General features: G+C 40.3%; 1 protein-coding gene across 5 annotated transcripts in view; it reads left to right on the forward strand.

Moving 5' to 3' along the window:
- RASSF3 (Ras association domain family member 3) overlaps window positions 1–24,440 on the forward strand; it is a 98,139-nt gene extending 73,699 nt beyond the window's left edge. For 3 of the 5 annotated variants that reach the window (XM_072862968.1, XM_072863001.1, XM_072862982.1), the window contains 4 exons: window positions 18,255–18,362; window positions 19,704–19,971; window positions 21,066–21,181; window positions 21,551–24,440. In XM_072862968.1, the coding sequence (XP_072719069.1) occupies window positions 18,255–18,362; window positions 19,704–19,971; window positions 21,066–21,181; window positions 21,551–21,700 (642 nt within the window). In that variant the 3' untranslated portion in view covers window positions 21,701–24,440. Of the gene's footprint in view, window positions 1–18,254; window positions 18,363–19,679; window positions 19,972–21,065; window positions 21,182–21,550 lie in introns of all 5 variants that reach the window. The other 2 variants (XM_072862991.1, XM_072862976.1) reach the window with 1 other exon arrangement.
- Window positions 24,441–24,477: the final 37 nt, after the last annotated feature.

Raw genomic sequence — 24,477 nt, forward strand, 5'->3', positions numbered from 1 at the left:
TGCCAGAACAGTTTTCTAGCCTCTTGTGATTTACAGTCTAGATTAGCTATCTGCTTTTGCAGCCGTGTAAACGTGTAGCATCCCCAGTGTCTTGTGACATGAAATTCCACAAATTAACTGTTACTTGCAAAAACCACCCCATCTTTCTGTGGTTTTTTTGAGTCTGCCTCTTGCTGGTGTCATTGGGGTAGGATTCAGCTCTGGACTAAAACACCTACATGCAGGCGTGTGAATGCAAGTGTCTCGCTGGCAATGCTGGCAGCAGCTCTGAGAGCAATTCAGCTCACCACCAAGTCAACATATAGGGTGGGACTCAGCTGCTTAAACCAGAGGTATCTGGTGTCATTTTGGGTACTGTGGGATGTGTATCCTGCCCAGTCTCCTGTTCCCACTTGATGGGTTGCAGGCATCCTGCTAAACCTCCGATGTATCTGCCAGCCCTGTGCAGGCATCTTGGATGCGCTAGGATTTCTCAAATGTGGCACTTGGGTTTATCTGGTGGAATTGGCTCCTCCTGTCTTGCTGCGTCACCTGGCATGGGAATGGGTGTTTTGATCCAGATCAGTGTGTCATGTCCTATTCTGTCCCCCTCTTTGCTCCCTCCTCTGTGTAGTAAGAAATGTCTTCTACTTCTGATCTGGTTAGATCTACAGCTGCAACAGACTTGTGCATGTACCTCACATTGCAGAGAATGCACAGATCCTGCAAGTGCTTGTTTCACATGCAGATGTGAATGTTCACGACCCAGTAAATCCTAATTACTATCAGGTCTCAAGTCAGCTCCCCTAAGAAGAGAGAACCTGCCATCAGTGATCATCTGTGGATATTTTTGTACTTAAAACTCCTTTTCAGGGCAGGGGTGGAATCTATTCTTGCCAAGCCGAATTCACCCGAGAGGTTCCTCCCACTGTTCCTGCCTCCTTTGCTGGGCTCCTTTCAGTTTCTGCAGCAAGGGATCTTGCAGACCCAGCCTCGCAGTCACAGTCGCTTGATGAAGGTATTGCCACAAAACTCCTGAAAATGCTCGTGTTTGCGAGGAAAACAGTGCTATGTGGAGTGTGGAGGAAAATATACTGAAGATAAACCATAAATGAATCAGTTTGTTCTAAGGTTGTATTTGGTTGTTGATAAGAACAAGTATAACATACTGTGCAAAAAGACAGATGCATTTATTTAATCAGTAGGTGGACCTTGAAGTGAGCAGCAATTCTGAAACACAGCTAAATGCATCTCCTTCAGCGCACGGCCCTGACTTGCTGTGCCTGTGCCACCTTTCCCTGCTGGTTCCCTGTCATCCTTCTGGACTCTGCAGCTCTCCCTTTGCAGTTGCACTTGCTCTAGAAACCCTCAGATGAGTTTCTGTCATGGACAAACCCACCATTTCCCTGCAGCTTCTCCCTCTGCTGCAACGGAGCAGTTTTGGCTGAAGTTTTGAGAGGGGAAAAATGTCATCTTGTACGTAGTATTGTGAACCTTGTCTCAGGCTTTTTAACATTTGTCGAAGTTGTGATTAACTAAAAAATGGCGGCTGCTGTCTGCCACAATTTCAGTCAATACATCCTTGCATGCCACAGAGGTAATGGTTTGTGTTCTTTTAAATAATCTGTTTGCAAATTATTGTTGCAAATTTGACACTTGGATGTGTGCTGTATTTGTCTCCTGAGAGAATTTTTAATACCTTTCTGTAGCCTTATTTCCAGTGAAATGTACTTAAACCTATTACTTACTGGTCATGTTCAAATTCATAGTAAAGATTATAGCCTGTGTTTGCTCAGCACTTCACTTCCAAGGCACACAGTTAAAGACCCCTAGATTAAATTTCATCTCCTTAAAACTACATGTGCATTCATGGCAAAATCTGAACTGGCTCTTCATTCCTCTTTTGAGTGCAGGAGTGAAAAATACTGACTTTCCCCATCGTCCAGCTGCAGAGACAGTAAATGAGAGGCCTCTTAAGGGGCCAGGTGTCCCTTGGCAGCATTTTGATGGCTCTTGTTTCTTTCTAATAAGCAAGCTGGATGTTGGGAGTTTCTGTCTGGGTGTGGGGAGAGTTGTATTCTCGTATTTATAAGTCTAAATGAGGATTGCTGTGCTCTCTTGGCTCCTCTTTCCCATGTTAATTCTTAGTCTTTAATTTTACTCTACTGGGTTTGTTCAGCGCTTTTTGTATTACAGAGCTACCAGCAACACGTAGTCACTTTAAACAGCTTGGGTCAAGACAGCAAGTATCAGTGAGGTTTTGGATGCAGACAGAGATCACGTTTCGCAAACAGCTGTCGTGGTGGAAGGCGGCGGTAGCCCTTTCAGTGGGAGTACTCTTTCTGAACCAAAGCAGTCAGATCTGGAAGATCTTGTAATGTTAGAAAAGTTAATGCAAAAATCTAGTATCCTATTGCCAGCGTTCCTGATAACTTGGTATTTCAAAAGTCCTGTTAAACAGATATGTCGGACTTAACTGTAAACTGAAACGCAAGAATGCTGAGGTTATGGGTGCCGTGATAATGTTTCCTTGTTATGTGTAATGTTGCAGAAAGGGTTTGCTAAGCCTACTGTTTACAGCTGATTTGGAAAATATTCCCACGAATCTCCAGTTGTGCTGCGAAATTATTCTCTTAACCAGTAGTAGTTTGCAAAGAGATTGGGGAGGGGGTGGGAGCGCAGGTTATGAGCAGTCCTAATACACAAGGGTGCATTTGATGCCCCCAGTTCGTGACCAAGACACTGCAAAGGACTGGTACTCTAGTGCCTGCTGGAAGGGAGCCTCTCCCCACCCACCAGATCCGAGTATATCACCAGTTACAGCAGTCAGTTGGTCATCCACCCATCGTGTATTATGAATATATAAAAGAATCTACTTCTGTGGTGAAAATTATTGTTACCCATTTTATTGGCAACATCTGAACTAACTAAAACAAGAGCGTGACTCCTTGATGTCATTACACCTGCTTGTTTACATGCACACGAATTCCCTTCAAAGCATTTTGAAATCAGGTTGGGTGCAGGTGTCCTGCGTGGGCAGGAAAAACAAATAGTGGTGGCTGATGGACTCCTGAGATGTGCTGAGCAGGGAAGGAGTGCAGCTCCATAACTGGCACTCAGTAGGGTTAATTCTGTTGGAAAATGTAAAAATTTCTTGCCCAGATTCATCCTCTGCAGCTTGGGGCTCGGAGCTGGGACTCCGATGGTAGGAGGGGACCGTGGAGCAGGCTCCTCGGCTGTCCTGCACATGGGCTGTACGACCCGAAACACCACGTGTCTGTGTGGGAGGGTGGCTGGAAGCAGGTATGCTTCATTTCTAGTATAATTATGTGGACATGTAAAACTGCTTAGGAGTACAAAGAGGGGAGAGCACGCTCTCCTTATGCTACCAGTAACATCAAGATGTTGCTGGTTTTGATCAGTGCCTTTCCTTAAGATAGGACTAAGCTTCTTATGACTTACTAGAAATGTGGTATTTCCTAGTCTGGTTAAGCCTGTAAGATGTTTGGGGCTCTTACTAATTTATATTATTGGAAAATTAACAAATATCCTAGGTTGAGAAATTACAAACAAAATGCAACTTACTGAAGCAAAACTGGCAGGTGTGGTGGCATCTCAAGTTGTACACCCCACAGCATTATCTTTTCTTAGGATCACTTCCATCCTTTGTAGTTTGCTTGTTTAGATTGCCTCTGCTCTTTTTCTGAAATGCTGATTTTATAATACCACAGCCAGCTGTGGCTGGCTTCTTCCCACTTTGCAGCATTAAAAACATTTGATTAAAAGCATGTAGTAAGCTCCCTTTAAGTTCCTGTGTTTCCACACTTTGATGTTGACATGTTATTTTTTCTAAAAACATATCTTTCCTGCATGTCTACGCATTTGGGCATTGGTGTGTGTTACCTTGGTATGTTTATAGAGCCTATGTAAGTAACTACACTGATTTCATTAAGATTTACTAACTAATTACCCTAATAAATGACTGCATGAATAACTCTACTGATTTTGTTAGGACTTACTAATGAATGGTCCTAATAATCAAGGACCAGGCTCTGCCATCTTGAGAGAACTTTCTTGGGCTCAGGGATGCCTTGTAGTTTATGTGCGAAGGTGATGCTTTTTACTGTGTTATTGTAACTTTTGGCATTCGTAATACAAGTTGGTGAGACGGAAATGATTGCTTGGATGCTAAATTAACACCTTTTAAAAAACAGAAAACTGAATACCTTCTCTGCACTGTTCTGTTGTCTGCAGTTTTCAGGTCTGCTCCTTCTGTCTTGCATTATAATATGGTATTGCCTGGCCAGGATGCTGCATAGGAAACAAGAGTGTGTTCCTCTTCTCCTTCCCTACCCCATGCAACTAGGCATTAAAGAAGAGGTTTTTTACATGAACCTATGACATTTGTTAATTTGAAGAGTTTTTGTGATCTGGTTACACAAAGGAGCTACTGATTAGAAATTTGGTTGAATTTCAGTGTTCTGGCTAAATTGCCTGTACAAGTTTGGAACAGAAGAAAAAAAACTTTTTAATTCATTACAGGTTTGGTTGAGGTGTGTAAAGCAGAGGTCCTTCACACATGGCAAGTCTGCACTTAGGTCTTGTTAATGGACCTATGTTATATGTGGTCAGTGGAAGACTAGATGTGAACTGACTGGTCTGTTTACAGGACTAATGCTTTCATGTTTGTCAGAAGTTCCAGATATGCTATTATTTTTTCCAGCTCTTGAAGAGATTCTGATTGACTATATAGTTTTAGGTGTGCACGTGTATATTTGTAAGCTAAGAATGGCTCCTGAGATTTGATAAACTTCTAGTAAGATAAGTTAGTGGTATAATTTAGTAACTTAACAAGTTTAAGTTTATAGGCATAGGTAAAGGCTTTCTTTCCAGTTGGGTGATGGTTGGTGGTGTTTGTTGTTGTTACTGGTTTTTGTTGGGGTTTTTTTTGGTGGTTGTTGCTTTTTGGGGAGTTTTTTGTTTGTTTTGTTTTTTTGTTTTTTAAACTTTCATTTTGATCCCCTGTCAAAATGGAGTGATATCAGGTTGCTTGCTTTATTTTGCCCCCTAAAAACGTGAATTAAACATCAAGATTCTTAGTATTTTCTGTTAAAGTACAGAAAACATTAACAAAAGTACTTTTAATAAAAGGCAATTAATTTGTGGTTTTGCTTTGCAGAATTTGCTGTTTATTTGAGGAAACTTTGATTCTACTGTTTTCAGCTTATCCCATGCGTGTCCATAAGGTGACCCATCCTTTTTAATGTGTCCTGTCTTCTGAGAGTTTTTTTTTCAGAGGGTGTGGTGGGCACCAATTCTCCCTATTGTCTTTAACATTAACGAGGGTGGGTTTTTTGTGAAAAATTCTAGTAGGCTCTCTACTCCTTCCACCTGAAACGCATATCAGCTCTAACAGATCTCATGCCTTCATGAGCTTGATAATTACATTTCCTGAAGCAGAAGTTGGGCATAAGGAAAGGTGGAGTAGCAGGAGCGTTTCCTTGTGCCTGTAACATCCTGCCCATAAAAGCAGGGAAATAGCTGTTTGGAAAGAAAAAAAGAACAACTTTTGAACTTCTTGTTGTAAAACGAACACATTTTCCCATTTGCTGCTTAAGAACAAAGCATGTAATCTTTTTCCCCCTTCTCTGGTTTCCTGGTGGCCATTCTCCAGCATGGCAAAATAACTTGTGTTTGGAGTCAGGCCATGGCATCGGCTTGTAAGCAAGCCAGTCCTGTTCTCCAGTGCAGCCTAATTGCTGTTCTCCTGACCTTTCCTCAGAAGAAAAGTTTGTTTATCCAGCTTTTCTAGTGGGATATTTGTTAACAGTGTTTTAAACTCTTCTGTTCACACCTCCCTTGAAAGCCTACCCATTGTGACCTCCTACTCCGTTCTGCTCTCTCCCACTGTGTCCTGCCAGCATTGATCTGAATAGCACTGGTATCGTCTCACTCTTTTATTGATGTTATTAAAAAAACACCAAAAACATCTGATTGTAACAATTGCCCTGTCATTCTGAAGTGACTCACTACTACAGAATTGTCTGCCCTGAGACAGAAATTGAGTTGATCGGGAGGGAGCGGCATGCTCATGTCACCGCTGGAGATGTAAGTGGTATAAACTGTCTGCTCGTACATGGCACCAGGCTAGCACAGTGTTTGGGTAAGTTGGGACGTGTGTGGTAAAGTGTTTATTGCACCATAGTTCTCTTATGCTGCAGACTTGTTTAATGGTTGTTTATATAATCTGTGGGGCCCCCCCCATTTTTTTTTTTACTTCTACAAAAATAAAACAAAACCCCCACTTCCCTTGGCTAGTTCTTTTGTTTTCAATTAGTTTATCCTGTTCTTTTTCACCTGTAAAAAGAAAAAATACGATGTTCATCGTAATTAAGAAGGGAGCCTCCTGGATTTGTAGAAGTCATCTGCAGCCTGGTAGTGGGTCTGTTACTGGTTGAGGACTGTGACAGCTGACACTGGTTTCTGAGGCAGCGGTAGCATCTAGCAGAGAAGCAGGCATACAGCTAAAAGTAGTAATCTTTTAAATTGTCCCAGCATGGATGTCTACAACTTGAGGCATCTGGATTCATTTGTGAGAAATAAATGTGTGTGTGTGTGCGTATTCTGGAAAACAAATTCATACTGAAACTAGGCAGCAAGTGTACTTTTGCAAAAAGGGTTGAATCAAATAAGTTGGTGGCAGTTTTCCATTTTCATAATGGTAGTAGTGTGTTTTCTTTTTCTTTTTAGAGAACATACGAGTTTCTTCAAAACTTGTCCTTTTGTCAGTCCCACTCTGCTCGCAGCTGAAGTGCTTGGTAGCCTGTTTAAATGTATGTGTGAGTAATAAAAACGGTGTAGAAAAACAAGGGATTTAAACCTCTCAGAAAGCAGGTTATAATTACCATGCTGATGAGTTTATTCAAGGCATAATCTTGCTGAATTAACTGGTTAGTTTCCTCACAATGCAGAGATCTGAGGATCAAGTACCTACCTTACCAATGTGAGCTTGAGGTCACTAGGACGTGGACTTTAGTGGGTGGTGGCATGGGCCTGGATGGCTAAGGTCCAGTGGCCCACTGCCTTTGCCAGTTTCTTCTCATCTAAGCCGCTCAACTGCATTCATCATCTGCAAGATGAGAAGAATAACTTAAAGCAGGGAGTTGCAGCAAAGTTGGATCCAAGACTGGTTCAAGGCTTTTCTCTCTTTATTTTCCTTCTTACTGGAACAGCAGTCAAATCGGAGCTCTGAAGCTTTAAGTTCAAACTGGTACTCTAGTAAAATTGAACAAAGGTGGGGAAAGAACTAAAAAATTCCTGTTTGTTGCAGCCTTGAGATAGATAATTGACTAGAGGATTCTGCTATTTATTTTTCAGCATTTGACCTCTTAAGGCTGGGGATGTAAGAGAGAGGTAAAACCCTATCATTAAGGTCAATGTAAGTTTACACTATAGCAGTATGCAGTGGTGGTGCTGAGATGGTCGCCTAGTTTGCACCCTCTCCTTTTTTCTTTCCTGAAATACTGAACTGAATTTTTGCCAGATCAGATCTGGCAGTAGTAGGTAAAGCTAATGATTGTAGTGTGCTGTTTCAGAAATGTCTTTTGGCTACTACCCTATTCTTAATAAAACGTGCTAATATAAAGGCTGTACAGGAGGGTGCAGTCATTACAGTATTACCTGTTAATGAAATGTGCAGGTGATATAAATTTTCCAGAGTGTAAAAGAAGAAAGAAATGCTTCATGCAGGCTGGACTTGCAGGGGTGCCTCCTTTTGTCTGCACTATGTGAAATGTCTAATTTGGATGCCTCTTTGAAGAGACTGGTTCCTTTTTTAATATTTCTGTGGAAGCTGTGTAGACTGTTAATTACACAAAGTGCAGTGAGAGAGATAGTGTTGGTGTAAAAATACTTCCTATGGGCTTATTTCATGAAAACCTGGCTTGCTCTGTTGAAGGAGAGCTGCAGTCACTGAAAACTTTATTAGGCTTTAGATAGAGTTAGTTTTTAGCTCTTACCATTTGATGTGTGTGTATATAAAGCAGCAGTTACATAAGTTGACTGTAAATGCATATGACTTTTATCGTGATCATGTTCAAAATACTAAGCAGATACTTTGGCTTGTTTGGTTTAGAAGATGTGTACTTTACTAAAGATATCAGTATTGCTTACAACTTTTAACATATCCCCCCCCCCCCGGTTATTGTTATGGGCTTTTGAGGCCTTTAAAATGCAGTTTTTATCTGAAAAATAGATAGTTGTACTTCCTAAATTTAGTGGGGTTTTGAGCTGCTTGTGTGGTAGAGGAGGGCTTTTTCCCTTCAGAAAAGTTTCAAATATGAGATCAGCGCCAGGTTGACGAAGAGAGAGACCAAGTAACTTCTTGAATTTTTTAGGGAACTGTATGTTCCTCGAACAAGGAACTTCTCCCCCATGACCAGTATTTGCTTGAGAAGACCGTGCATCTTTTTGAACAACATTGTTTTCATTGTAGTGTCCGTGATAAGGGGAAAACTGTCAGGGTTGCTCTATATCTGAAGAGCCAATGCTTTACATCATGTTTCCTAGATGAGAATTGTTACTGTGCAATTTTTAAGAGGCTTGATTGTGGGTGGTTTTTTTTTTTTTTTTCAAGTAGAACAAATCCAAACAAAAATGACTTGGTGGGACCGTGAGTGTGTGCAGGCTCACCATTTCTGTCTAACACCGGCTCTGAAGCTGGGCCTGGTTAGGAAGTTGTTGCCTTTTCTTGATACAGGCAGGTTTTGTCAGAAGGCTTAAAAAAATAATTTGATGACACAATCTTTGAACTGTCCAGCCAAACCCAGGAAAGGGAATGTTGCTCTAAAGATAAAATGGTGTTTGACAGACATAGGGAAAGCTGGCACATCACCCAGCTTCTGCTGAGACAAGGCCCAGACAAGCTTGCTTCAGACTTGAGAAGTGCTGGCAGTAACCATGGGGAGAAGACTGCACAGGCGTGCAGGGCTTGCTCTTCCCACACTGTGCTTCCCTAGGAACGGCTGGTTGGTTTCCAAAACCAATTTTATTGTACAATGTAGATAGCTGCATTTGAAGACCTGGGGGGTTGTCATTACAAACAACCTCTTCCTGCCTTTTCTTAGATGGAGTGTGTTGGATTCTTGCATTGCAGGGTCACATGCAAATACTGTGGTGTAATGACCCAGGGTCCTAATATTACTTAATTGTCTGATTGCTAACTGTATTAATAGCTCAAGTTCCAGACCATACCTAACCTTCTTTTCAAGATATGCTAATTAGTTTTCTGTACAATATCTTGTATAAGCTTGTTTCCTAACTATCTACTTAAAGCTAGATTTTGTTGTAGAGGTCACAAAGAGGCTGGTAATCCATTTTACTTCATTAAACCCCTTATCTGCTTAAGCAGCCAGCAGTCAAAACTCACACATTTTCTGTAGAGGAGCCCTGAAGGAGGTTATTTACTGTTTGTGATGTTTCTTACATCTAGTTTTACTGAAATATGCAAAATTGAAACAGCTGTGAAATTTTACTTAAATAATTTAATATATTGCTTTAAAAATGTCATAATACGGAAAAAAAAAAAGTACAAATCTGCATAAAACCTGCTGTGTCTTTGGGGACAGAATCTAATGCCAAGCCTCAGATACTATTCTTCATACAGTTGGTTTTCACTTTAAACAGATGACTGGCTTTTTAAAACTGGGTTGCATGCCAGTAGTTGAAGTACAGCCATATAGGGTATGACAGGGTTTGTAACTAGGGGTTTTCAGAGGTGAGGTCATGATAAACTTAAATGAAACTTAAGCAGCAATGTTAATGTCACCAACAAATAGATTTCTTTTTCTAGACTTCCTTTCACAATGCTTGAACATTAACTGTGTTTATATGGCCTCTGTTAGAAGGAAAATAATTTGTTAAAAGGAATAAAGGGAAGTTAGAGTTCTTGGTTTGTTTCTTTGCTGCTTAAAAATATTCACCGTATAAACATAGGAGTGTTTACATCAGAGAGGTCAGACAGGAGCCATAATGCTTTACTTTACCCTTTGGCATTTAGTGCTTTCATTAGCATGCCAAACCACACCATATGGTGTGATGGTATTTCAGAAAAACTGAAACTAACAAGTATTTACTTACTAACTGGAATGCCTGTACGTTGTAAAATTATGCTAAAATTATAAGCTGTGGTAGTTGCATGGGGATTTCTTTAACCACTGTGCAAGTGCCCTGGAAGAGAGACCACATTGTATCATGGGTATCTTAGGTAAAGATTTTTCACAGACCTGTAGTGTACAAATTAATAAGCAAAGAGCACCTAAACTTCACTGCACCTATGCTGTGAGTTCCACATGCAGCTCTGGTTGCCATGTCTCAGGAATGGCGTACTGCAGTTAGTTGCCCTTCTCTAAAATGGTTGAGAGGATGAGGCAGCTACCTTAGGAAAGACTAAGGAGTCCAGGGCTCCTCACTTTGGAGAAGAATAAAAGGTGGTGTATGATCATGGCTTACAAAATCACAAAGGTGATGGATAAGTTGAATGTGAAACTCGGGTTCACCAGGTCCTGCCATATTAGGATTAAGGGGCACTCAGTATATTTAACAGAAGTTATCTTCTGTCTTAATAGAATATCAGCTTAAAGCAGATGGCAGTACTTCTTCACACTGCAGTGATGAACTTCTGGAACTTGCTGCCACAGGAGGTGTAGAGACAGGCAGTATCTGCAGGTTCAAAAGGGGTTTATGTGCATGCATAATCACCAGGTCCATAAATGGACACTAAACAGACTCGGAAGGGAGGTGCCCTCTAAATTCCTGCTACAACACTTGTGGATGCCAGCACAGAGGCTGCAGAAAAGGCTCATGTGCTCGCTCGAAATAGCCTTTATTTCCGCTGCTGTTGGAGGCAGAATACCAGGCTGGATGCACCATACACCTGACCTGGGAGGAGGACACTTCTCTTGCTACCTCAGGAGGGCATGGTGCAGGCTGTTCTTGAACTCGCTCTGACTGTCAGGATAATTATTTAAGACTCAGGTCAGCCAAACTGGCTTAGAAAAACAAAGTCTTTTTCTAAAAAAGATAATTCTTACTTGCCCTGTGTGCCACTGTCAGGGGTAGGAACTGGATCACACTAAGTGCAGAAAGCAAAAGGTACTAAAGAGGATACAGAGATTATTCTGCCCACATCCATCCTGTCAGAAATTTCCCCTTTCCCTGACCCAGAGAGCAACCTCACCCCATTCAGGAGGACACAAACGTTTCAAGGTGCAGCTACGTGAGAACGTGCAATGCTTGGATGCTAATTCTTCTCCCTGGCCATCCTGCCCCCATTTGGTCTTCTCCATACCTTTCTGGCTACTGGTGTCTCTGACTGACCATTTGTGGTTGGGCATGACCAGTAGCTCTACCTGGTGATTCTCAGGCTTTCAAATGAAGGAAGAGCACGTCTTCTGAGTGCGGGCTTGCCCCTGGATGGAAGGAGGAATTGCTGGTGCTGGCAAAGTTGCTCTGCTCTCAGGAGAGTTAGGGTGAGGAAGAAACAAGAAGTTTGTTTCAAAATAATTTAATTGCAAGTTTTCAACTTTCTTTCCTGTGGGAGTGCTGGCAAGCTGTAGGAAAGAGTGTTCTTGCTTGTAGAAGTAGCAACAACTGAGATCAGAAGTCCCTTTCTCTGTTTTCTTTCTTGTATTCTCTACCAGGCTTTTTTGTTGTGATAGCACTGTTAGTTAAATCCTTTATTTAATGCAAATGTGATGTAAATACAATGCATTAGCTGCAATTTTTATGACCTAAACAAGACTTAGATTTCTTTTTTCCTTTTCTGAATGTAGATTAGGCTGCATTTCTCATTTGTCAAAGCCTCAGTCCTTTACTTCAAAAATTATTCCTGGCCACAGTTTACAGCAAGATCAGGGCATCTTGATTCATCTGACTGAATCAAGGGTCACTATATGTGTAGGATTAGTATGAAATGTGAGGGCAGGGGATCGGGACTGGCATGACTTAAAAGTCGGCTTGAGCTCCCACAGGTCTTTAGTTGTTGAGATTTCTTACGAAAATACTTTAATACATTCCTGGGATATGTTAACCTTTTGTCCATTTTATTTTCCTTTGTCTGTCAGGCTGGAATGTTAAGAGGAGCTTGGTTCCCCATTCCTCAGAGATGCTAATTTCTAGAACTTTTGTGAAAATAGATCAGATAGAAGAGAGATACTTTCTTGTATTCCTGCATAAATAAAAGCCTACAGTAGCAGTTTGGGGAAGTCATGCATCTGTCTTGAGGCAAGGATCCTGAGGAAATGGGCTTCAGGGTTTTGGGGTTTTCTTTGTTTGTGGAACTTTTTCTCAGCCTCATCCCATAGCATCTTGCTAGCTGTTGAGCGTAGCGCTTTCTTACTGCATGCAGGACTAGTGTTTGGCAGTAACCATGGGACTTGGACTTTATGAAAGTCCCAGATGTGATGCGATTCTTTTTGGGGACCACAACTTGACTTGCAGTTCATTTTAATTGTAATCTGTGCAGTTTTAGTTGTGTTCCTTGAGGATTCATGCTGAACTAGTCTCTGGGAGGGTTTTGCATTGGGCATAAATCTTAAAAAGGGAGTGCTGCTTCTCTAAACATCTGCAATACAATAAATGAAATGTGCATGGGGGGGTGGAGGCAATAAAGAAAAAAAAAACATTTTCTGCCCTTTTTGTTGAGAGGAAGCTCAACTGTGAAGAGGCATTGCATCATGAGCTCTATTGAAAGACCAGCTATTCCCCTTGGGGAAATGAAAGCACTTGCCTCATTTCCCTCTCACTGGCAGCTGTTGCTTAGGAATTTCATTTGAGAATGAAATGCTGCTTTGGTTGACCTGAGGAATGGCTTTGATACAAATGGCCGCCAATGGTGTGCACTGTAAGTGTTGGGAAGGACAGCATGATTTTCACAGAAGTTCATAGCCCAGACTAGAAGTAGTGTATTGGATCCAGATATATCATCTATATGGATTCTGATGCATCCAGGTGTCTCCTTGAGATTAGTTTTTATCTTTGACATCTGTGCTAGTCTGAGGAAGTAGCAGATAACATGAGAAGCAGGGAATGGAAGGAGACTAGGAGCTCTGATGAGGAAAACACACTTAATTGGGCTGGGAGGAGGAAGGGGTGATGACCTGGCAGCCATTACTGAGAATATCATTTGGCTAAGTGATGGAGGAGTCACACCTAACTCGGGTTTGATTTTTTTTTTTTAAATGAAAATAACATTGAAATGTTTGTGCATTGTTTTACAGAGAAAATTCCTATTCAGACACTAGCACCCAGAAGTGCTATTGTTAAGCCCAGCAGCATCTAGGTCCTGGCTAACAGAAGAAGACACAGTGTGAACTGCTGTGCTGACTGCGCCTATACTTCACTCTGCTGCTGTGACATCTGCAAGAATTTGTGGTTAGGAAACTCATCACCAGGCCTAACTTTTGAAGAAAGGCAGTTTCACAATTCCTAGCATACAAATCTTGAGGCGTGCATGCTGGGCGTTTTGTAGGGAGCTGGAGATGAATCAACTATGTCTGAATCAGCCTAGGGATGAATTGGCTGGCTGGAGCGTGCTGCGCCTCAGCAGTGTGCTGGCTCCGAGGAGCTGTGCCAGGGGTTGCAGAGCACGCCTGGGGGGCATGGGCGAGCCAAGGTGGAAAAAGCAGCTTTTGTCCTGGGCTGGGTGAGCCACCAGGTGATACAGACTGGCGGCTTCTCTCACCAGACCAAGCAGAGCTGTCACAAGAACCGATGATAGATGTATTTGGCTGTAACATCTAAATCTCACCTCTGAAATGCCCTTTCTCCTTCGTTTAAAACAGCTGAGGCTGGAGGAGTTGCTTTCCAGTAGCCCTACCCTGAGCTAGCATGGCTTCAACCATTTGGTGGCCATTTCAGAGCAATGTGATACAAGTATATTGTATAAGCATGGTAGAGATGAGTTAATTCCTGCTGTTACTCTGCTGTTGTATTGGATGACTCAAGGTCTTCTACAGGTAATAAATTTACCTGCTGAGATAACAAAGTGGAATTTGATCTGCTGGACTTAAGTAGAATTAGCAGAGGACTTCTCCTTTAGTGGGTCCTGTTAGGAGGTGACAATTAGAGAAGGAAATAAGAGGATTGTGGGAAATGAGTTTGCCAAGTCTTCCTTCACCCACCTAAGTACGCTGGTCAAAGAAGACTTACTTATTTTAACTTAAAGTATGGCTAGACAAAGCTGTATGGCAAAAGTTAAGTGCTACTGTATACTGAGAGCAATTCAGCTCCAGGAAAGTTGAGGAAGAAAAACTGTATACCATCTTGTCAGCTTCTTTCTGCATGTTGGTTAAGTATAATTAGGAAAATTAAAATACACAGATGCCTCAAGTCTGTGTGGCTACTTAATGATACTCACTGAGAGCAGCTGACCCAGTGAATCATAGTGGGCTGAGGCTTTCTTGTTCGTAATAGACTCAGTGAGGTATTCCTTTGTTGGCTTTCTCCTGACAGCAGTCATGTGGGATTTACTATTTCTGCAGTCTGTGTGACAGTAATGTGATTTTCTGCAAGCACTGTTGTCTAGCTAGTGAGGAGTTTTTGTTTGCTTGGTTGAAGTAATGTGCCCTGGTGCGCAGTTAGTGTTTTGAGCTTTTGTTTGGGAGCGGGAGGGTATCTCCAGATTCATTCATGGAGATCTTGGGCTTAGGTTTCCTTCAGTCATATTTCCTTTCCTGTGACTGATGTCTTCCACTGTTCACTGTCTTGTGGTCTTGGTGATCAAGGATGGTGGACTGGAGTGAAAATCATTATTGAAGTAAACAATGTTTCTGTCTATTGTGTATAGCGTTTTTCTTGAATGGACTTGGGTCTATTCTTTAATGTTTTAATCCTAGTAGTCCTTTTTTGTATTCAGTTCATAGTTTTACATAATCTGTATGCTGTTAAAATTAATTGACGCACAGGCTTTGGTTGTCTAGAAAACCTGGTTGTCTAGAGTTACAGCTACATTTGTTAGCAGTATGCTACAGAAGGAGGTTATCTCAGCTTTTGCATAAACAGGGCTCTGTTTTCTGTGTGCTGAATTAAACTTTGCCAAAATTGCCTGGCCTCTAGTGCCGATGCAAGAAGGCAGAAACTCTGGTGGTATGTTCAAGCAGGGAATCATGTCTAACTCAGTAAGGGAATGGTGACCCCCCTGGTGATGCCCGGTTATCCGCAGCTCTGTAGCAGAGCCTCACCTGAGAAAATTGGCATTACTCTGAACATTGGCTGATTCCCTGTCCCCCTCACCACCAGCCTGATGGAGCTGATACCTCTAGCTTATCACCAACACATGCAGTCACCCCGTTCTCTCCTGTTATTCCTGTCAGTTCCAGCACCCTCAAACCCACTCTTGCAAATGTGTTTGGCTCTATCAAGAGCCTTTTTAGCGTTTGGCACTGTAGTCTCCAATACACATTACAGACCTGACTCCAAGGCATCACCAGACCAAGTCCAGCAGAAATTATCTTGCTTAGGTGCTATGCTTGGGTTTCGCTTGTCATACCTGGTTCCATGGCAGTCCACAGGATGAGAGTGATCTAATGGGGTTGCGTCTTTTCTAACCTAAGCAAATTTCTATTGCTTTGCTAGAAAAATGTGACTTCTTGGGAGAACAGAAGTGTATATGAAAACAACTCTCCTATATGAAAATAGGAGAAAGTTACTTCTTGCTGTCTGTTCATACTTACGAATTTGTTTACTGAGTGTTTTTTCTCTCTCTCTTCTTTTTTTAAATATAATGTAGACAGTTTTCTAGCCATCAGCCTTGTGAACTTACCCTATGCAATTAAAAGCAATAGGTTATCTTTGTCATCTATGGTTATTAAAAGTAATTTTTGCAAATTAAATCTCTTGAGGTGCACAGAAGTTAATGTGAAGTTTTGTTGGGGTTTTTTGGTTTGTGGGTTTTTGTTTGTTTTGAAACAAAGGTTGAGGGTTGAACATAGGAAAGATGGTGAGTGTTTTCTCTTGATAATAATGGATGTTGTGTATGACTTCAGTAATCATGATGCTAATCAGCTGCAACAGAGTAGGTAAGAGGTACCTGCTTGAACTATCAGCAATAGAATAATGATAAATATTGAAACAGGTGTCCATTATTGGAAGTTCAGTATCAGTAGTGTTAGCAGATTGGGGAGGTATGAACTCCACAACATGCTCATCTCTCAGAGAGGTGAGTCTTGGCTGACATCCATGTGAAGGGGTTTGTCTGCAGCCACGCAGACTAGGAATGTTCCAAGTCAAAGCTTGGGTTCTTGAAGTCAGTCATGTAGATGGCAAATGCTCTGTCAGACCTTTATGGCCAGAGGACCGCAGACTGTTCCCTGTTCCAGTCCACTGCTAAGGTTGTCTCAGCCCACTCCTACACCATTACTTGAAGTAAACATTTAGAGTGCCCATATTTCCAGACTCTCACTGTGGGTCACTGCTTTTGATACCTATTTTAAGCATGAAAACAGCCATAACGTTTACTGCAATTTCAGAGAAAAAGTTACTACTTTTTTTTTTTCTTTTTTTCTGTGCCTGCTTTGTTTTATAACTATTTACTTGTCCCCGAATAGAACACTACAAAGCTGTAAGGTCCTGTGGGGAGATGAAGTGAGAAATTTAGATGAAGCTGTATCTGTCATTATTATGGCAGTTTGGGAGAGGGGGAAGATGAAAAATAGAAGGGCAAGAAAGCTTCATTTCTCTAGTGAGAATGGAGACTTGGATTCTGAAAACATTTAGTAATTTTGTATTTTGTAATAGACTAGGTGGGGTCTGGCAACTCTGTAAGATGCACAGCTCTAAGATTGTGTAGCTTAAGGAGCTATTAGGAGAGTTGTATTTGGTTGGTGTTCCTTTTTGCCTCAGTTTCCTGATCTGTGAAATACAGGTATGTTCTCTGTGTTATGCAGGAAATCAGTATCTGAGCCCAGATCAGAATTCAAGGCTTCTGGCTTCCAGTTCTCCATTCAGACCACACCTTTCTTTTTATAGCTATGGGAAAAAAGTCCGCTCCAGCATGTCATTTAGTAAAATACCATATAGGAAAAGCAAAACTAAGCCCCAAAGAGCTAAAACTAGTTGGTTTTAAATTAGGAGACAGAAAAAATTATGCAGATTCTTCCTGGCAAATGGAAGCTTACAGTTTCATACCAGACGTGCTCATCTTTGGGGTCGTTTCTGGCAAACTGAAGTGCCTGCGAAGGTGCGTGCTGAGTGGTGTCCAAAAGACTCTGATACAGGACTGGCCACTGAAGTCAGGGAAATCCTTTCTTAGGATAAGCTCCGCTCGGATGTGCTTGTGGGGACAGATTGGAACACTGTGACTTGATGGTTTGTCCATACAGTGAATGTATATTCCTGTGTTCAGATGTACGCTGAAAGCTGCAAGCTTCTTCAGAGCTTCTCCCTTTCTAAGTGAAGTCTTGAATCAGTAAAGCTGAGAGCTGAAACTCTTTCATACTATATATGGCATTTGTGCAAGTCGTGGAAACCGGAGTGTATTTATAACGCTGGTTTGCTGCAGGAATACGGATTGGGAGCAAATGTTTGTTTGGATAAAATCCAACTCCAGGGATTGGTTTTACTGCTGCATGTAAAATCCGTAGCAAGCTTGTAAAAGCAGCAGTGAAAAATCTGATAGGGCCTTCCCCATGGAAAACACATGAATTTGCTGTAACTTTATACAGCTAGAGAGTTCTTGTGATGGTTCACGTAGTAGTCAGTGACCCTGTGTGTAACATGCTGCCTGTCACGTTGGAATGCAGGGATGCTCTTGTGTTGTTGGCACACGCGGGGATTGTTGGTGTTACTTGTTAGTACGTGCTGCTATTTTCATATATATTCTTCATCTGTTTAGAAATACCTGTTTGTGCCCTAAGTAATATTTCATAAAAACTGCAACTGTATTCTTAACAATATTGCATAGCATTGACATGAGCAAATCTAGCCATAAAATGAGCTGAGCTGTTTTACATACCGCTGATAAATATTTGAATGAAAACAGTTGGCAAAAAAGGGACACAAGTGTCTTTGGGTGTGTTGATTTAACTGTCTCCATTCAGTCCAAGTGTTGTGTTTGATTTGCCTAACTTGTTAATCCTTTCTGTTGCTGTACAGCTAATTACTGTATGTTGAGGCTCTGTGGAATAATTACCATTTGGACTGAGAATGCTCATATCCAAAGTCATAAAAGAATTGGTTTTTATTTTGTTTGCTAAAACTGCTGTCTCTTGTTGTTGAAGGATGTTCAGAAGGAGAGAGAACCTCACGTTTATCTCAGTAAAGAAGAAGTTAAAGAGAAGATACAAAGCTATAATTCATCTGTCACTGATAAATTAAAGATGACCTTGGTAAGTTTTGCATAGGATTCCTGTAATTTTTAATAGGAGTAACTGAACTGTAACTTTGTAGTGCATTGTGAATCATCTTAGTCTCAGCATCTTACATATGAAACTATCTCTGTTTTAATTACTTTGTAAGAGGCTCTTTCTTAGATCTGGAAATTAAATCTCACATCTGAAATATTTTTATCCACGTAGCTCTTTTTATATGGATTGAAACAAACTGTAGTAGAAAAAAAACGTTGTTTGAAATGTGTTTAAGATAAACCCTCAGTTGACAACAAGATGTAAATTTGTCAGATGAAAACCATCAACTGGTAAACATGAAGATATATTTATCCTGTTTGTGTAGATGAATTTTTGTCAGGTATCTCTCTGATAAAGATGTTCAACCAATGAGAAAAGTTAAAACTTGCAATACTTATTATGGGAGACTTAATTTGTAGTCACTCAGGTTTTCAGCGTGAGGAGACTTCCTTCCCCCCGCCCCATAACGCAGACAACACAGACAATGGAATGCTTATAGGTTTTTCATTTCAAGGATTGTGGACCAGGTCTAAGACTCAGTCCAGCCTACTGCAGACCGTACTAATAAAATTCCCATCTATCTGCCTAGCAAGCTGTTATTCAGTTGTTGCGTTGTCCACGTTTTTCTGATACATTATGTATTCCTGTGAGTGTATAATATATGGAAATTTTAAAATTCCATTATATCCTGGACCATATAAGTACATCTGTGTACTAAAAACATTTTTCTTATGTGTTTGCACGTGGGTCAGGACTAACTATGCCTAAAACCAGATTGCTTACAGTTTTCTAGACCAGTAAGGTTTGATCAATTTTACTATTTTGTCTTTCAGAAGCAACTGGAATAAATAATTGGAAATGTTGATTAGATTGGCATTTTCTCTGGTTCTTTTTGAATTGCAACAGGATTTGAGCATCTAAATGCCATAGACTGATTTGACAAGCACAGCTAGTATGTGGGAGAGAATTTCTGTATTTGTGCGTAAAATCTGTTGTCAAAGATGCGTGGTAGTGGTCTGTTTCACTTCATAGTTCTTTCCTAATGTGAAAACTTATCACTAGTTTGTAGTACCTTTTGCTTGATGAGATTCTAATACTCTTTGAATTCAGTAGTTATAATTAAGAAGAAACTAATATTCAGCAGAAATACCAGAAAGAATAAATGTCTGAATTATTGAAACAATGTCTTTCCTATGAGATGTCACATATTACAGTGGCATTTAAATTGTGTTTACTATGACCATTTTAATCTGCCTAATCCACTAATATGTCACAACCGTTCATTACTAATTTTAACAGTTCAATACTTTCCTCCTGATGCAGAATGCGAATGGGATTTACACTGGCTTCATCAAAGTTCAGATGGAACTATGCAGACCGATCACTGTGCAGTCTTCCCAGAGCCAGGGGAGGTGTGCTCACAGCAATAATGAAACTGCTTTTTACTTGCCGGACGGCTGCGTGAATACCCTTCACATCAGCAGCACCAACACTGTTCGTGAAGTTATTGAGGCCTTGCTCAAAAAGTTTTTCGTGGCTGACAACCCTGCAAAGTTTGCACTTTATAAACGCTGTCACAAGGAAGACCAAGGTATAAGTTAGGCTTGTGGAGTTTTGGTAGTGAAGGGGTTTGGGGAGGGAGTTGTGCTGTAGGAGTACTTGAAATAAGCAGGGCGGAATATCTCAGATAAATAGAGGTGACAGTCTTGCTCACTCTCATATTTTTTCTTTGTGAAAAGTAGCATGTGTAAGAGAGGAAATGATTTGGGGATATTTCGGGATAATTCACAAAAGATGAGACCCACTAAACCATCTACGCATATCTCCTTGTGCCTTGCAATCCATTATATTTTATTTAAGATGCCCCTGTGTCAGGCTCTAAATTTCAGATAGCCTGTTATACTGCAGATTTGTAAGATTAAACTACAGGACAGATTTTTAAAAAGAGCAGCCATGGTGTCTGTGATACCTGAAGTCCCTGCATTAGCAGAGAGCTGTTGAGGTGATGAGCATCATGGGCACATGCACTGCATTCAGGTATGCTAGTGCACATGGCTCTCCCAGTGCACTGACTGCTGTTGGGAATTTGTTGTATATTGTGTTGGGAAGTACCAGGAGATGCAGAAGGTGTTTTTAGTGAAAAGCACGTTTTGCCAACATTGTGTTCTTGCACTTAGAATCCACCTTCGTCCATGGACATTGAGAGCAGTTTCAGCAGTTCAGATGTTTCTGGCTGTCAGTCACACCAACTGTGTCAGGCAGGCAGAGTTGTGTCTTAGACTTTGTGTATGAGATTTTGAGTGGAAAAGGTATCAGAATGGTGATACCACAGCTCTGATGTCTTAAATGCTTAGTTATAGCAACAGACCCGTGTTGTATTTTTCCTTGTGCCTTTTCCCCTGCATGTATTCAGATGGTGTACTGTGGTGACTAGAGGCCATTTCATTCCTATGTGAACATAGTGTTGCACTGTTACCGTCAGTCATCTGCTCAGCTTCTCCCTAAAACTCATTTGCTCAAAACCAGTATGTAGACTAATAACGTAGACAGTATGTAGAATGTGTAAATTTTGTGTCTACACATGCATATCTCTGAAATTTTCTAACATTAGCTAGCATTAATCATTTAAAGCACTTGAAACATCATTAGTAAAGATTATAACTACTGTGATTTCTTCTGCTGCAGTTTATACATGCAAGCTGTCAGACCAAGAACATCCCCTCTACCTGCGTTTGGTGGCAGGCCCCAGGACAGAAATGCTCAGTTTTGTTCTACGTGAGCATGAAACTGGGGAAGTTATGGTATGTTACACTCATGCTGTTTTTGTCTGTGTGTTTAACTTCATGGATGAGTGGGCTCCTGTTTGATCTGTGCTGACAAGATGATCCATTTTTTGGAAACAGATTTTTTTTTTCTTGTTATATTTACTTTGTGCCTTTTGTAAATATTTCATTTGTGGTTAGACTGACCCGTTGTTATTGCAGAACAAAAAACAGTTTAAAAGAGTAAAATGTTTTCAGATCCCTAAGATTTGCAAGGATGGTGCCCAGTACTATTTCAGTTTGAAATTGTTTTGAGTGTCTGAGGTTTTGTTTAAAAATACTGTATATATAAATTATTTGTGTATTTTCTGTTCATCTCGTCCATCCTTTTCTTTTTTCTCTTTCCAGTGGGAAGCTTTTAGTATTCCTGAACTGCAAAACTTCTTGCGTATACTGGACAAAGAGGAAAATGAGCAACTGCAAATCTTAAAGAAGCGTTATGCAGCTTACAGAGACAAACTTGAAGAAGCCCTTGGTGGGGTGTGGAAACCTGGTTAAAAGGGGGCCAAAGGACACTCAGGAAAAATGCACGCTACCAAATGTCTGTATAGCATGCCAAACCCATGTACAAAGAGCAGCAGAGAGTAGTTTTCTTTATTCAGAAGACTGTTTTGTGATGCCAGGGTACCTGAATTTTGCTATAGACTTAGTTCCATAAGCCAGGTCACTTAGCATCTTGCACCCACAAGTAAGGGATTCTGCATGTTTGTACATCAGTTTGCAACCCTCTGTGTGCCTAGAGAGTTTTCCAAGTTACCTTGGTGCAAGCTGTGAAACTAATCAATTTTCTAGGATGCTATGAAATAAGATTTTATTTTTTTCTTCTTTGCTTTAATGGTAGCTTTACAAGTAAGGATGTGCAAATTGATGGGCTAAAAAAAAAAAACCATCTGGACAAGAATTAGTTGGAGCACTATCTTTGAGATGAAGTTGATTTGCACTACCTTTCTGTTTTCAAATAGTTACTGTATAATTGGTGAGAGAACTGTTATAGATGGAAGGCATATGAGATCTTGTGGTTTGTTCTTGAAATTCTTGGAAGGCTTTAAAGTGGTCTTTCTGGAGAAGGTAAAGAGAAAGTTGAAAAGAAGGTAAGAGTTTTGAGGGAGGAGAGCTCTAACAGCTGACAGAGGAGGACTGGTTTTAAATGGAAATAGTATTTATACAGAGGAAAGTTAAAATACTAGTTCTACAAGATTAAAGTTTTAGGATGTTATAATATTGTGAATAAGTTGTATGGTTTTTTAACTGCATAAATCCACACTGGAAAAGAAATAAAGATAATAGAAATAATGGGAAGGAATGAGAAGCAAAAGCTAAGTAAGAATGGAAACAGAGCTGCACATACAAGTCAGTATTGGAGAAGCTGGTTCCGTAAATGTGTAATGGGGCTTTGAAAAGCGCAGCAAAGCTAAAAGGTGGCTGCTTACTTGAATTCTGAAAAGTGGACAACGTCTCAGATAACTCTGTGAGAAATGCCCATCTAGCAAGTGTTTAGACATAAGCTGTAACTACAGATGCATTTGGTCTTTATTGTAAGTCGGATCTTTCCTCTGGCTCAGCGATCTATTTTTAGGCTGGATAATTTTGAATTACCATATTTGAAAGACAAAAATAGCTTTCTCTGCTTCTTTGTTTGTTAAAGGCTCAGTCAGGCAAAGAAAGTAGAATTTCTTATTCATGTTTCCAGCTTAACAGAAAATTAACATTTCTTGGCTGTGTTGGTTACTGAGCTGAGTAACTCTTGCTTTTAGTAATTCAGAAGGTTTTTTCCTTACGGTTTTTAAATTCTTAATTGAAAAACTGATTACCAAATTCTGCAGACTGCTGATGTACTTGATTTAAAAGTAGGGAAAATGTAGCAAGAAAACCTTTTACTTTACTGTAAATATAATTGTTGTTCTTTCAGAGTTATTTATCTAAAAAAGCACGTTCAAAGGAAACCAAAGAAGTGGGTGTGCAATAGAAGCATGAGGCAGATTTGAGTAACTGATACTGTAGTCATTATCATGCCAGAGAGGAAATGAGTTGGGGGGGGGGGGGGGGGGAGTGCTAACCATTTAAGAGCAGCAGAAGTTGGTGGGGTTTTTTTCCCCTCCACTCTTAGGGTGTTCGTTTTAAATTCCCAAGGAATTGTTAAAACTTTGGTGACATCTAATGGATACTGTGTGAAACTCCAAGATGCTTCTGTTCTTCCCCTTAATTTGATGTAATTGTGCCTTTGTTTCCTTTCCTTAGTAAGACTTTTTTTTTTTTAAACTATTCACAGGTGGTTTTTTGGTAAAAAGAATTTGCAAACTTAATGAGACAATCATAATGTTTTAAAGTGTTAAGAGAAATTAAGAGTAGGACTAACTATAAAGTATATATAAGGCATATCTTGTTTGTTGTTTAATTTCACATGTAACTTGTAGTGCATGTGTGAGTTAGTAACATTATCCTCAAGTGAGACACTTTATAATGGTTCAGGGAATGCTTTTATGTTTTGTTACAATTTGTTTTTCTATGAATGCAGCAGCATGTCGGTGGGTATTCTGTTAACATCTACTTTATTTATGTATCTGCCCATAACTATGTAACCATTACATAATCGCTGTCAATATTGAACCATTTGTTGCTCAGATTTAAACACTGTTTGAGTCTAAAAGTGGAGTATAAAAATATGTGAATTTTGTTTTTACTTGAACTAAACTATCAAGTCTTTTAAGTAGGCGCATCTGCATTTACTTTAGCCAAAAACCTCAATCAGTGTTGTATGCACTATGAGTCTTGATTTGGGGTGAAGGGGGTGGGGGTGGGGGACCAAAATAAACTCTTATTTTAATTTTGTCTTAGTCCACGGTTAATTATTGTAAGATGTCGTGTGTGGGGTTAATTTTGTCCTTTTTTTTTTTTTACACACTGGCAATTACAACAGCTTTAATTTAAAAGAAATGGTCATGCCTGGTTGGTTTTTCTCTTTTTTAATTTTAGCATCAAATTGAACTGTCAAAGCTTTTGTTGCAAAACTGTTTTCATTTCATTATATGATGGTACCAGAATGATTAAATGATATGGGTGGGGAGGGGGGGGGAGGAATGCAGGGAAACATGAAAATGTATGTCTTGAAAAGCAAACATTTAAACTATTTATAATTTTGACAAGCTTAGTTTTATTTTTGTAGGGAAGTTTTTATTCCCCTTAAAGTTATTACTGAAATGGCAAAAAAGTGATGGTTCCATTATTAAAGTTGAAGTTGGCAATACTTAATTTTGTGATGTGTGTTTATTTTTTTC

The sequence above is a fragment of the Ciconia boyciana genome, chromosome 1 (assembly GCF_034638445.1).
Source record: "Ciconia boyciana chromosome 1, ASM3463844v1, whole genome shotgun sequence".
In the NCBI taxonomy this organism is placed as follows: Eukaryota; Metazoa; Chordata; class Aves; order Ciconiiformes; family Ciconiidae; genus Ciconia; species Ciconia boyciana.